Genomic DNA, 14411 nt, shown 5'->3' on the forward strand with positions numbered 1-14411 from the left:
CACACACACAATAAATCCACAGAGATTACATTTGCTTAAATCAGTGTGCTTCCTGGCTTGGTGAACATAATGAGCTGGTTTTAACACCTGCTTTAGGTCTATGGAATATTCCATAGAATGCTTCCAACAAATATTTGAGCATAGAACTGGTCTTAATTTGAACCTCTGAAACTAGATCCAAGGGTTCAGTCCGACAGCTTTACTGCCTTCCGAGTAACACCGTGCAATAATAGTATCTCTATCCTTCAGTGCTGGACTGCAACTGTGCAATAAAGAAAAAATGAAATGTGAGTACAGATGTTGTATTGCAGCAGCTTGTGCCACATCGTATCACTTCCTTGTGCATAACGTCCTGTCTACAAAACTAATTATTGCACTCTGAATATTAAAATCCAGCATCACAAAATAACCAGTGAACATGATAAAAGCTTAAAGGTCTGATTTGGGTCAAAAAAAAAAGAAAGGAAAACACTGAGGTAAATGTAAAACCCATTTCATGATTCTATGATCATTTTGGTGCAGTTATCAATAAAAATGTTTTCCAGCACTACCTTCACTCAAAACATGGCAACTAAAACGAATACAAAACTAATTCGATGCCAGTGACAAATACATTGTCTCACCAAACGATCGAATCATGAAGACGGACAACTGCATCTTGTTTCTTACTATGAAATGCCAGTGTTCTCCTTTGAGAGAGATGAATAGTGTGAGAAAATGATTTCAGTCTGTCACTTTAGCAGCCTCGAAGTTGACCGCCAGTTTCCGGTGTTTCCTCTTGGAGGCTGAGCCGGGCGTGTGAGGATTGGTGTTCTGCCTGGGCGTCTTGGGTGTGGTGGGCTTATCTGCAGGCTCATGGGTGCTAATGGGTGGGGGGGTCTTGGGGGCTGATGCGGGAACTGGGGCAGAAGCAGCAGCAGCCGGTCCACCGCCTGAGGTCTGACCAGCATAGGCAGAGCTTCCTGACATTTGCTTTGCCTCTTGGTTCTTGGTTCTGCCTGAAACTCGCTTCTTGGTCACCTAAAGACACAAAGGCATGTTATAGCTACAGTGAAATATTGTACTGTAAACAAACTAAATACAAAAAAAATACAACATTCTATAATAACAACCTGAATACATGTGTGTACATATTCATTATTTTCTAAAAAGTTTTAAAGTATAGTTTAAGGGAAAATTGAACTTTTTATAAATATAATGTATTTATAAATATCATACATGTTTCTGGGGAGTTCCACCACATGAATTTTTACAACCTGAACTAACCTTGACTGGTCATAAACAGATCAAACCTAACATTTTAAAAAGACATTTTGACCTTGATGCACATTCATGAGGGCCATATAATTACCTGATATTCATGTTTTTTCTTTGCATGTCGCCTGCACCACATGATTTAGCAAATTTGTTCAATATTTTTAAACCTCTTTTTATATTTATTTGTGGCTCAAATTCTATTTATCTAACCCGCTTTGAGATGCTGAAAACACTGGATCATGAGCTGCACGTGTAAATGATCACAGTGTCACGCTTCGTTCTGAAACACGCAGCGCAATGGACTATATTCATAATTAATAAAAATACACACTACTGTGTGTATCAACTTGATATCGGAAATGTGCAGTTAGTACCAGTGTATCGATACTATGGGAAATGAGTACTGAAACGGTTTCAAATGTTCAGGATTTATATGTATATAAAAAAAAATCTATATTTTTGACAACATCATCAAGAAGTTCTCACCTGTAGGGGAACAAACTGGTTGTGGGATCCGCTGGCCGCTGATGGCACAGGGGCCCGTGCTCCAGGGAAAGTTCCTCCATAGAACGGCTGGCCCTGGTGGGGAAACCGCATCCCCCAGTGAAGAGGTCTGTAGCCATGTGGCGGCATCAGAAGACCACCTGTGCAAACAAAACATCAGATCAAGTGTAAAAGTAAAGAACATCTGCCTTAGAACAACAGGATTTAACAGAAAATAGACAATATGACTCAGACCTGCTGGCTGACCAAACATGGAGGGATGAGGCGCAAGTGGCCTCATCTGCTGGACTCCGGGGAATATGGGAGGAGGCAGTGGGAACGAACCCAATGAGTTCTGCAGAAGACAACATGATTTCATTCGGCAGTCAACAAGGACTTACTAAGAATTATTGTAGAGTGTACTATATTCCATTAAGACACATAATTCATTATATCACAAGAAAAGTCATGTAGTACTACCATAATACTGAATTCATCAAACTGAATTTTTTTTGAGTTGATACACATTGATCATTTCTGCACTGAGAGTTACCAATCGTTGAAGGGCAAAGAGAGCAGCTTTCTCTTTAGCTTCAGTTTCAGATTGACACTGAGGACCGTGAATCAGCAGGCCATTAGACAACTTCACCTGACACACTGTGAGACTCTACAGAACAAGAAAAAGAGCAAATGAGACGGAAAGAGGCGGCAGAAAACATTAGGTCTTATTCACTGAACTACATACCAATGTGGGCTTGAAATCTGTATATGAACTTTCAATAATCATTCATCATGATGGCTTGGGTATTGAGCGTTTTGGGTATTAAGTTCTTCCTCCAACTTTCTGCTTAGAGTTCTTGTAAAGATCTAACCAAATTATGATTGGCTTTTTTGCATATCTATATTTATATGGACATATGGATACGGTTCTTTTCTTTCTTAGGCTACACAGATATAGGTGGAGTTTGAGAGATGAACCAACCTGTCTGTTGCGGAGGAAGGCGAACTCTGGAGGTCCCATCCCAAGCCCCATGCATATCCGCCCGAGTTCAGTGGCCATGCTGGGGAGGAGGGGTGGCTGGCCAGCTGGAGGAGGAGGAGGAGGAGGAGGAGCTGCTGCTGGCGCATCAGTCTGAGGAGTATTTATCCGAGCAGCTGAGAGACAGAGAACATTCACTTATTATTATTCACTGTGCATATATCTCAGGTTTGAGAATTAATCATCTATCTAACAAAGTAAAGTTCTACAGCCTGAAATCTTACAAGCCTGATTCTGGATCTGATTGGACACAATGCAGTACCTAGTTTTTTGCTGGAGCGTCTCCTGCTCTGCTGTTGGGCATTGGGGTTTGCTGAATCCTGGCCACCAGTGAAATCAGGGGCAGAGGAACTTGGTCCAGAGCTGTCAATCTTCAACATTTCTTTCAATACCAGAGTGCCCTTCTGCTTGAACGAAAAAAAATAAAAACAATAACTTGAAACATTCAAAGACATTTAAATAACCATACTTTTTTTCACTCTGTTGTGCTGCAGATATGAGAACCATGGATTACACACCATGGCAAAGGACTGTGGGGAAAGAGGCTCTCCTGATTGGTCCTTGGGCTCTGTAGGTGGATGATTCTGGGCAGGCTCAGGATCCTTTGAGATCTTCAGATTGGCTATAAGCTCCTCAAATTCTGTAGATGCCTGTAAATATATAAATACTATAAGTAAAAAATGTATTATACTAATTATAATAATAAAAAAAAAAAAGCAAATTTTTTTTTTGGCAATGAGTCATATTAATATAATCATTTCCACATCATGCACAATAGTGAAAGTAGAATGTGTATTGTAGATTGGCACCTGCATATCAATCTACCTCTTAATTGCAGTAATCTGCATAGTCACATAAGTCGGTTTTATTTAGATATGAATTGAATGGGAAGCCAAGAACGGATAGTGATTGTCCTGGTGGCTGTTTGTTCAGGTTTATTTGTAGCTTTTATCTTTCCAAAACACTGTTTGAAATGATGTTGATATGTTTTCAACCAAGTATACAAGGTCCTTAAAGGGATAGATCACCAAAAAATGAAAAATCTGTCATAATTTACCCATCCTTACGTTGTTCCAAACATTTAAGAGTTTCTTTTATCTATTAAATCAGTCTTTTGTGTTTGGCATTGGGCATTAATAACATTGAACCCCAATGACTTTCAAAAAACCCTCAGACTTTTTTAATTATCTTATTTTGTGTTTCACAGAAGAAAGAAAGACAGTCATACAGTTATGGAATGACACGAGGAAGAGTAAATTAGGACAATATTCATTTTTGGGTAAACCATCCCCACAAACCTTGTTTGAAGGCCCTTGTACGAGAGCCATAGTCACATCCTCATTTCTCTTCAGAAGTCTAATATTGCCACCTGAGGCCTGCAAAATAAATAAAAACGTATTAAGCATTTAGTATACCACATAAAAGAGAAAGCTAATAAAGAAAACCTGATATTAGAATATAAGCTACTGTATAAATGTGAAATGTAAAAGGTCATCTTAGTGTTGACAGTGATCAAATGCTAGGGCTTGACAGCTGACTTATATAGTGCAGTGGTGTATGAAATAGGAAAACATACAAGTTTGTTGGATGGGTCGTTGCCTTGGCTTTGTTTACTTTTTCCCTCCAGCTGGTGCTGATGTGGCATCAGTCCACTGCTTTTTCCAGCCTGTCAAAAATAACACCAGGTAAATGTCATATACTACATATAATAACCAGTGCTATTTTAGTATCATTACTGTACTCTCTTAGTATTTATTCATATTTTGAGTTAGTTTTTATTTTGAAATTTTCATTAAAATTTTTAAAAAGCAATTTTGTTGTTTAGTCTTCTGCAAGCCTCGTCCTTAGTCTTTGTTTTTTTTTTGTTACTTTTTTTAAATGCCTATTTATTTATTTTTTTCAGTTTGACTTTTTTTAGTACTTCAACTTTAAACAAAAATTAGAAATGTTCCATTTGGACCTAAATGAAAGAAAATAGCCTTATTTTTCTGTTCTAATTTATTTTTGTTAAAAACTTTTTTTTTTTCTTTTTTAGCATTTTTAGTTTTAGTTAATGATAATAACACTGATCACAAGCACACAGATTAAGAGAGAGTTACTTACATTAATTTGCCAGTGAGCTGGTGGTTTCTGGGGCATTCCTGAACTCTGAAGAGTCTGCCATACATTACTGAACTCTCTCTCATTACTAGAGCCCTAGAGGAACACAAAGAAAAGTGTTCTAATGGATCATGGACAATCCCCAGAGCAGTAAGGCCTATTAACCTCAAACAATTCATACCTTGTGTTGGTTTTTCTGGTTGAGGGCTTTGTGAGGCGAGTTTCTGTTGCCCTCTGCTGCCATGGCTCAGGTTGATTAAGGCACTGGGGGGCAGTCGATAGCCACGCCCAGGAGAGCACCTGCACACACACCAGATGCGTATAAAACACTGTCTAACAATCACATTCACTACCACTTAAAAATTTGGTGTTGGTAAGAATTTTTAATGGCTTTGAAAGAAGTCTCTTTTTTTTTTTTGATCAAAAATACAGTAAAAACTGTAATACTGTGTAAAATTACTAATATTTAAAAAATAAACGAGTTAACTTTTAAATAGATTTTAAAATCTAATTTATTTCTGTGATGAATTTTCAGCATCATTACTCCAGTCAGAAATACATATAATATATAAACATTGACAAACACATACCCTGAAAAGCAGGTGGGGCTTTACAGTGACTCGTACTTTCTTGTTCATCTTCTTTGCCTGTGACCCACACATGATCAACACATCATCCACAGAAAGACAGGAACAAGTATTGTGATTGTTGAGGTTTGTATGTGATCACCACCTTTGTTTTCTCCAGCTCCTCTTCAATCTTCTCCACAATGCCAGCGTCCAGGATCTGGAGATCACATGAAGCTCGGGAGGAGGAACTGACTGGATGGTTTTTCAACCAGCCCTGGATCTCCTGGACCTTTTCAGCGCTATTTAAAGCATCACAATGATAAACAGTCACTATTATCAAGTCTGGCATACTGAAAATGTATTGCATTTGGAACAATGATTCATTATCGGTAATAAAGTAATATCACAAGAGGATTTGCATTCTACGTACTACTGCTTGTCTAAAACAGATTCAAAACACACCCATTCTCATCTTCTCCTGGCCAGATGTCATCTTCGTAAAAGACGTCATCGTGACTGTTTCGAGCGACAAAGTCAAAGAGCTCTGAAAATCTGAGAGACAAGGACAAAATTTATTTTTAAATATTTGCAAAACCACAGGTACAACCACAAGCACACACACAACCTCCAATACACATACACACCTCTCTAAGTATTCAGCTAAAAGGTCCTCTACAGCAGCAGAGTAGAGCCACTCTTTCTCTGTTCTCTTGGTGTAGCCAGGAACTTCTTCATTCTTCTTGTTGAACTTGAGATTAAGGCCCACATTGGCTTTCTGCTCTCCATGAGGACTGTACAGAGAAACATTTATTCAAAAGCCATTCATTTTTAGGGAAATAAAAAGAATAGTTCATGAAATAACCAAATCCTGTGGATGGACAATTATTAAAATGATGGCCTGTACCAATATATATATGTTTTTTTTAATATTATGAACGATATTATGAATATTATGAACCAATAAATCGCCGATATTGAAATGCTATACAATATTGTCTGAATAAAAAAAAAAAAAATTCAATTCTGCAAGTGAATTTAGGCATCAAACATTATAAATGTGTAGTATGAAGAAAGGATATTCATTTTGAAATTGAACAATTATTAAATTACTAGTGTTTTTAAAGATTAACTGTAAGTGGTGGTCAGACGATGGCAAAGGTAATCTAAATGTAAAACTAAGGGAAGTGACAATTAAATAACCAAAATCGCCCGACACCAGAATATTAAAAAAACAAACCCCAATATCAGGCGATAACTGTCAAGATCCTGACATATTGTGTATTCCTATGAAATTTATCACAACCTTAGATGGATAACTAATCCTAAAAGTTCTTACATAAAACTGTTGCGGAGATAAATACAGTGCTTTTAAATTAAAATATCAGCGACTAAATGTAAACCTTGGATCTATCATTGTTTAAAGGTCTGAATACTTGAGAGGCAATGTATTGAGAGTACATTAAAAAATGAAAAAAAAAAAAAAAATCAAATAAATAAAAGTATGCATTGTTTTATTCACTGACTTTTTCTTGGATCCTCTTCCGATGAAGATGCTACCGGAGAACCTTGAGACGAGGTAGCTGGTGATACCAAGGCGGGAGGCGAGCACATACCCAGGACAGTACTTCACAGAGTATTTCTGAAAAACAAAAGACTATTGGTAAAATCTGAAAACAAAAGCAGACCAAGGTCAAATGAACAGTGTGAAAAATAAATAGAAGAAAAATAAACTGAAGAAAAACAAAGTATACTGGGCACAGACTTCTTGACAGACTCGAGACTTACATGCTGGCTCTGTATTAAGGCATCAAGTTGAGGTTCACACGGTACGGAGAAGACCACTCTAACCCGTCCCTCATTGATGACATCACTAGAGTCTTGCACCTAAGCAAACAGAAAAAATCCTACATAACTGGCATTTAACAACAGCAGCTGGTCTGGAGAGCACCAAAACCAGTACATACATCTCCCATTGCGCCGTAATATGGGTTTGCAACCATAAAGACAACGGTTCCTGGGGGAAACAGCTCCTCCAGTGTCTTGAAGCGTGCCAATGATGAATCAAAGGCTTTGATATCCTGAAGTGAAAAAACAGCATACTTAAAACATCCGAACAACTTCTACATTTTTCCCAAGAAGCAGGTTCTGGTTCTTGGTTAGAATTCCTGTTTAATTTTGGGCTGGTGCGAATATTTACCTTCACAATGGTCTGGTAGGGATAGGGCAGGACCTGTTTGGCAAACTGCTTTTCCAAATGGACATTTCCGTTTTGACCAATGACATACTTCCTGCCTGTCAGCAGCTGGGCGTATACCACCACATCCGTCTCATTGATCACAGTGCCTTTGCGCTTGCTAAAGCTGAAAAGCAGATAAAGTGATATTTTACATATGGACACTTAACATGACAGAATTCAAAAATATGCAAAGCTTTCTACGACTCTGAACGTGCATAGCTAAGATTAAGGATTGCTATTGAAAAATTAGTTAATACTGTACAGATACCAGGGCTTATAGGCATGAATGGTGTAAATTGCAGCTGAACAAAAAGCACAGCGACCATTAAAACTAAAAATTCAAATTCAAATACTGACACATTGAATTAAAGCTCACTCATGCAAGTCACGTATCAGCCAGATAAAAACATTGCAGCTTACGATTAGACAAGTGCCAATAACATGAATAAAAGGGCAGCATACTGCTCTGAGAGGCCTTGCACTTCTTTGACCCACTCCTTCTGCTCTTTATCAGTCAGATGGGTGACTTTAGCAGGCGGTGGAGTGTTACCCAGATACAACATCTGTGATCCTGATGGTTCGTCTAAAGAAAACCTGCAGAGTAGGAGTGAGACACTATTAACAGACTAAAAGAGAGAGTTTGAGTGAGCTACATGACTCTATATGACAGCAAATCACTTAGAAATATCAATACAACAAACAAACTTACTTCGTTTCTCCATCTGAAACAGCTACAACTCGAGCTTCCATCAAATGGGGCCAGTTCACGAACAAAGTCTTTCCGAGAACCAGCGTTGCAACATCTTCCACCTGCAATGAAGAGAAACGTATTACCACATTACCATAAAACAACATACATTTAAAAGAGACTTTTTAAGTCAAAGTTAAAAAAAAAATTTAAAAAAGGAATAAATTGAATGGACCACAATTATGTCAATATTGTCACTGCACCCAACCAATAGAATATAGAAAATAACTTTACTTTTTGATCGCACTGCAAAAAAGCTACACTGGCTTTCCAATGCAAATGTCTAAATATTTCTAAATCTACTTAATTGAAAGGGAAAATATGTTTTCCTACCCCACTGACACATATTTGATTTAAGCAAAAAAACAAAAACAAAAAAAAAAACAAGACTTCACGTTCAATTTGCATATCAAACAAATGTATCTTGATTTAAGTATGTTTAATTATTTACATTAGAAAACAAAAAAAAATACAGAGGAATTTTTTTCCCAACATGCAACATTTCATGCAATGATTTTATGAATTAATGAACTCCCTTTTAAGGCCTTAATTTTTCGGAGAGCAATTTAGGACTTAAGACCTGCAGAAACCTTGCAAAATGTCATTTAGTGTCTGAGATAGCCCTAAAAAAGTAATTAAGAAACTTAAAAAAAAATCAAGTCTAGAATTTTTATCAAGCTGCCTTTAGTGTGAGGGGACAACTGCCCACCTGTTCCATTTCCTGGCTGGCTAAAATCTCCAGTATCATGTTCTCCCCTCTGCTGCTTTGTTGAAACACCATCACTCCACTTTTCTTCTTATAAAACTGTGTGAGAGATACAGCAGGAAAATCAGCATTAATCCTGTGATGATCACATACTGATCCCCATTAATAGGATAATAAGCAATAATCTGCAGAGTCAGATTGAAGATTGTTTACTTTATGACGGATGTGCTGTAAGGTGGGGAAGCCACAGAAATAAAGAGCTCCTCTGTCAATCCTACGCGCTACATGATCCAGTGATACACGCCAGGCATCCATTGGGATCGGCGTTTGCCTAAAAACATAAACACAGTGGATGTTATTTCCAAAAGACGACAAATAAATAAACCAAGCGCTGACACTGTTCAGAGTGTATTGATGTGAAGTGTAAAGTATAAATGTAAAAACAAAAGTGACAACATTAAAATTAAAACATTACGCATTATAAATATATATAAATAATTAATATTAATAATATGGATATTAAATAATTCATTTATCTGTTAATTACAAAGTGACAAGCGTAAAGGGAAAAACATAAATGTGATACCATATTAAAGTGAAGGCAAGAAATTATTAAGATATTGTTATTATTATTATTATTATTGTAAATAAATAAATAAATAAATAAATAGTCATATTAATTAGAATGTATCTGTTAATTATAAAATGCCAAGTGTAAAGGTAAATACAGAATTGTGATACCATATTAAAATGAAGGAAAGATATTCTTACAATTAATATTAAAGGGGTCATATGATGCGATTTCAAGTTTTCCTTTCTCTTTGGAGTGTTACAAGCTCTTGGTGCATAAAGAAGATCTGTAAAGTTGCAAAGACTAAAGTCTCAAATCCAAAGAGATATTCTTTATAAAAGTTAAGTCAACCACACCTACCTAAAACGGCTCATTCTAACACACCCCCACATGTCTATGTCACTATGTGGAAATATTAGCATAATGCCGCCCAAATGTGCACGCAAAGAAAGAAGGCGTGGTTTCAGGAACAGCAGTAGTGTTGATGCAGCATGTCAGTGAGACGCTGTGTGATTCAGTGCGAAAGCAAAAGCAATCTTTAAAATAGCATCATATGACCCCTTTAAATAAGGAGAAGAATAAATAGTCATATTAATTCGAATTTATCTGTTTATTATAAAGTGTAAAGGTAAATACAGAAATGTGACACCATATTAAATTGAAAGCAATATATTATTATTATTAATATTAAATAATAATAATAATAATAATAATTAATTAGTAATATTAATTAGAATTTATCTTAATTATAAAGTGCGAAGTGCAAAGGTAAATAGAGAAATGTGACACCTTATTAAAATGAAGGTACAAAAATAAAACAAATAATAACTAGAAATTATAATAATTAAAATGATCTGTAACTATAAAGTGAAAAGTGTTAATGTAAACACAAAAGTATAACACTATATTAAAATGACCGCATGATTTATTATTTATTTATTAATTATATTATTTATTTATTATTTATTACCATGTTAACATGTGAGTGGATGAAATGTACTGTGGCATGCAGACTCAGGACATACCTGACATGGCAGTGGACGATGTTGGGGAAGAGTTGGGGGAGGGGGGAGTTGTAGGCATAGTCCAGCTCTTTATCAAAGCAGTTGATGGCACACTCGGTATGTCTGTTCCTAGCCTTCTCTGACGGAGCCAGTTTATGAGTGTAGGGCTCCATAGCAGCTAACAAGCATTTCTGAATGCAAACGCATATCATATCATGAAACTGCACTTCCATCACAGCTTTTATGGTGAGATACACAGTGAATGCAGATGTTTAAAGCACCTCGTCGATAAACGGGATGAGCACAACGGCTTCCCACTCCTGCTGCTTGCCGTTCAGGTCCGTTTTGAAGTCTTGTGGGTAACACTCAACAATGGGTGAGCCCGGTGACGTCATCAGATGCTGTGAAGAAGTCAGTAAATGAGGGAGAGTTTCTAACGAACAATGACATGATGGAGACACGAAGTGTGTGTCAACCCTCTACGGACACCTTGGCAATTGAATCGCCATTGGCTAGTACATTTTTTTGTTTACTCGCCAGACTGAAATACTATACTTATATATAAGCTTTTTTTGGTCATTCAGTGTTCCTGTAAAAAATTGAAAAAAAAAAAAACTAACAATAATACTGATAAGATATTATTATTATTATCATTATTAAACGAATTCTACTAATAAGAACAATATAAAGCGCACCAAGGATTAACGAGCTTCTGGATTCATGAATATTAATCAGGTTGTGTGCATTCGCTTGAACTGATTTGCTGAAATCTAAACAGGGACAATAATAGGTGAGCACCAGCCAATGATATTGTCATTTGGCATTAGTTCTGCCCACTACCGGAAAACCCGGCATTTCTTAAAAGCTGAAGAATTCCAAAAGGAACTCCGTTATTTTGACAGGAAAATAAAACGTTTACATGTATCACATCAATTCTGCATGTTATGTAAGACTCTCTCGCTATCTCTCACTTTGCGCGTGTGAGAGAAAGCGTCAGCGAGTCGTGCGCCTTCACACTAGAGTTTACGTTATGCCAGATACACAAACACAGGTGCGCTGCGCATCCATTGAGATGAAATGATAAATAGCACAGATCGCTTGACGGAGAGTGAAACTCTGAAGCGCTCAGTCAGAGTGTTCTGAGTGAAAATATATCTGTGCTAAACTTATACTCAGCCTCCAACTCACACACTGGCGAGTAAAATCTAAGAATTTATTAGCCATTGGCTAATATTAGACATCATTTAGTCGCCCAGAGTGAAGATTTAGTCGCATATGCGAGTGATTTACTCGCAATGTAGAGGGTTGTGTGTGTCACCTGGTAACACCGTGGAAGAAGGTCTTTGCTGGCTGAAGGCAGGACGCCCAAAAGCTGCTCGAACGGCATGAAGGGTTTGCCCAGATCAAATGTCAACGTGAGACTAGACACGTTTCTCACATCAGAAAGGAAGGGGGCATAGTGGTGCGGATAATACCTGTAGTGATTTGAGAGGAGAGCAAGATCCTTTGAAACCAACATTACATCAAAATCAAGCCAATTTACTTTCTTGTTCCTGCTACTTTTAAGTAGGACTGCATGATTAATCGTAATAAAGCATTTATTCATATTAATGTGCATTTAAGAACGCAAAATAGACCAATCAGCTTCCCATACGTGTAATAATAAGCACTTATCAACAAAAGAAGCAGCTTTAAGGGCTTAAGGGTTGTTTTCCGTCATAACAAACGTTAGAAATTAAGACAGCCATAAACATTAGCATTGTCATTTTCCTCTTGTAATGTAAAATAAAATGATATCGTTCCTAAAAAATTTTGTGAAATATAAAAACTACTAAAACAAATTTTATATTTTAATATTAACAACAACGACTATTATTATTAACAAACAAACACAGCAAACCTGGATTTTGCTATTTTTAAACAGAACAAAAATATTTCCCAAATCATGCAGCCCTATTTTTAAGCATAATTTGCAAAAAAAAAAAATAAATCCCTCTGTCTCTCAGCTTACCAGCTCCAAGACTGAACTCCATGGTAGTAGTAATGCAAGATCCACTGGATCCCTTCCACGTAACATCTAGCCTGATTGGCCAAAAACTCACTGCAAGATGAAACAAGAGAAAATTAGTCTTCATAGAACTATTCATTTTCGGATGCAGAGAAAACATGCTCCCATCCTTTCCAAAATTCAAATGAATGGAGACTTACTCGGAGACGACTTCAACGCCCATCTTGGTCATGTAGTAGGTGCGCTTATACTGTCGAAACTCGGTTTCAAACATGTCATCATCCTCACCGTCCTCCCCTGCACCTTCTAGTGCATTGTGAATAATATTAAGAGGCTGAATGCTTTAAAATGTGTGTTATTGTCTGGTTCCACTTCATTTTACAGTATGTGCACTTACTTTTTACTTGGATTTAATAAGGTAAGGTTCAGGGTTGGTACCCAGTTATTGTAGTAAGTACATAGTACATGCACAGGATTCTAAAATAAAGTGCTAGCCAATGTCTAGAACAACGATCAACAGTACTGGACTTGGGGTTTGGGTTTATGTACCTCTTCCTGGAGTAATGTGAGAGTCCCTGACTCCATCAAGAGCGGCGAGACACAGAGAGTCGTCCGAAGACTGAAAAAATAAAAGGATCACTTAAAAAAATGACTCTTATTTATCTTTGTCTTGGACTAGTGTTGTCACAGTACCAAAATTTCAGTATTCGGTACCGATACCAGTGAAAATCCACGGTTCTCGGTACCAATTTCGGTACCAAAGCAAAACACAAAAACATGCTAATTGAACAACATTTTTATTAATAACGTTAAACAAAAATTCAATGTACAAAACCAATGCCATTCTTTATACTTATTTAAAAGTGTTTCAAGTTTTCCCACAAGTAATAAAAGTAAGAAAAAAGTAAACAAGTTTCACCCAAAAGTTTAGTCACGAAATACCGGGTCTTTTGACAACACTATCTTGGACCATTCTTGTGTGAAAGAAAAAAAAAAAGAATCTATAATTTTCACATTGATCTTTTCCATACAAGGAGTTCATCACAAGCTAAAAAAAAGCAGAAATATAAAAAGCACAATAAAAGTGGTCCATGACTAAACAATGACTGAAATTTCAGTCTGTTCGTCACACAATGATATATCATAAAACCTAAAACATAGCACATTAGTTGTATGAGCTGCATTTATTGTGCTTTTTGTATACTGTTTTTGTATGGAAAAGAGAAAGATTCTTGTTAGTGATACATCGAAATTATTTAACCAAAACACAAACTAAAAACAAACGAAAAACAAAGTTTCAGTAATTAAATTTGGGTAATTAAACTCTTTATGCTGTTATGGGTGTCATGTTCACTCATGTCATAGTAAAGTTCTTTAGCACTGAGCTGGTGAGTCCACACTGCTGACACGTTTACCTGTTGTAGCTAATCTAGGTTGTGAGCTTGAAACTGCTGCTGACACAGTCAAAATGCATAATCAGAGAAGCACTAATTAAAGGGGTAGCTCACCCAAAAATTAAAATTCTGTCATCATTTACTCACCCTGTTTTTTCAAACCTGTATGAGTTTGTTTCTTCTGTTAAGCACAAAATAAGACATTTTAAAGGGGTCATACGATGCGATTTCAAGTTTTCCTTTTTCTTTGGAGTGTTACAAGCTGTTCGTGAATAGATAAGATCCCTAAAGTTGCA

General features: G+C 36.7%; 1 protein-coding gene across 1 annotated transcript in view; it reads right to left on the minus strand.

Annotated features, from left to right (window-relative positions):
- Positions 1 to 6: 6 nt before the first annotated feature.
- LOC107700493 (5'-3' exoribonuclease 1-like) overlaps positions 7 to 14411 on the minus strand; it is a 21264-nt gene continuing 6859 nt past the window's right edge. The window contains 30 exon segments of the mRNA XM_016502167.1: positions 7 to 1020; positions 1744 to 1901; positions 1996 to 2095; positions 2294 to 2407; positions 2723 to 2895; positions 3042 to 3183; positions 3298 to 3429; positions 4078 to 4155; positions 4356 to 4445; positions 4883 to 4975; positions 5061 to 5109; positions 5111 to 5234; positions 5466 to 5526; positions 5612 to 5747; positions 5911 to 6000; positions 6093 to 6239; positions 6972 to 7087; positions 7234 to 7332; positions 7413 to 7526; positions 7646 to 7808; positions 8147 to 8278; positions 8394 to 8494; positions 9142 to 9237; positions 9352 to 9469; positions 10735 to 10904; positions 10995 to 11114; positions 12032 to 12188; positions 12725 to 12814; positions 12922 to 13027; positions 13271 to 13340. Of these exon segments, the coding sequence (XP_016357653.1) occupies positions 724 to 1020; positions 1744 to 1901; positions 1996 to 2095; positions 2294 to 2407; positions 2723 to 2895; positions 3042 to 3183; positions 3298 to 3429; positions 4078 to 4155; positions 4356 to 4445; positions 4883 to 4975; positions 5061 to 5109; positions 5111 to 5234; positions 5466 to 5526; positions 5612 to 5747; positions 5911 to 6000; positions 6093 to 6239; positions 6972 to 7087; positions 7234 to 7332; positions 7413 to 7526; positions 7646 to 7808; positions 8147 to 8278; positions 8394 to 8494; positions 9142 to 9237; positions 9352 to 9469; positions 10735 to 10904; positions 10995 to 11114; positions 12032 to 12188; positions 12725 to 12814; positions 12922 to 13027; positions 13271 to 13340 (3636 nt within the window). The 3' untranslated portion in view covers positions 7 to 723.

Source organism: Sinocyclocheilus anshuiensis, unplaced genomic scaffold (genome assembly GCF_001515605.1).
Source record: "Sinocyclocheilus anshuiensis isolate Anshui unplaced genomic scaffold, SAMN03320099.WGS_v1.1 scaffold718, whole genome shotgun sequence".
NCBI lineage: Eukaryota > Metazoa > Chordata > Actinopteri > Cypriniformes > Cyprinidae > Sinocyclocheilus > Sinocyclocheilus anshuiensis.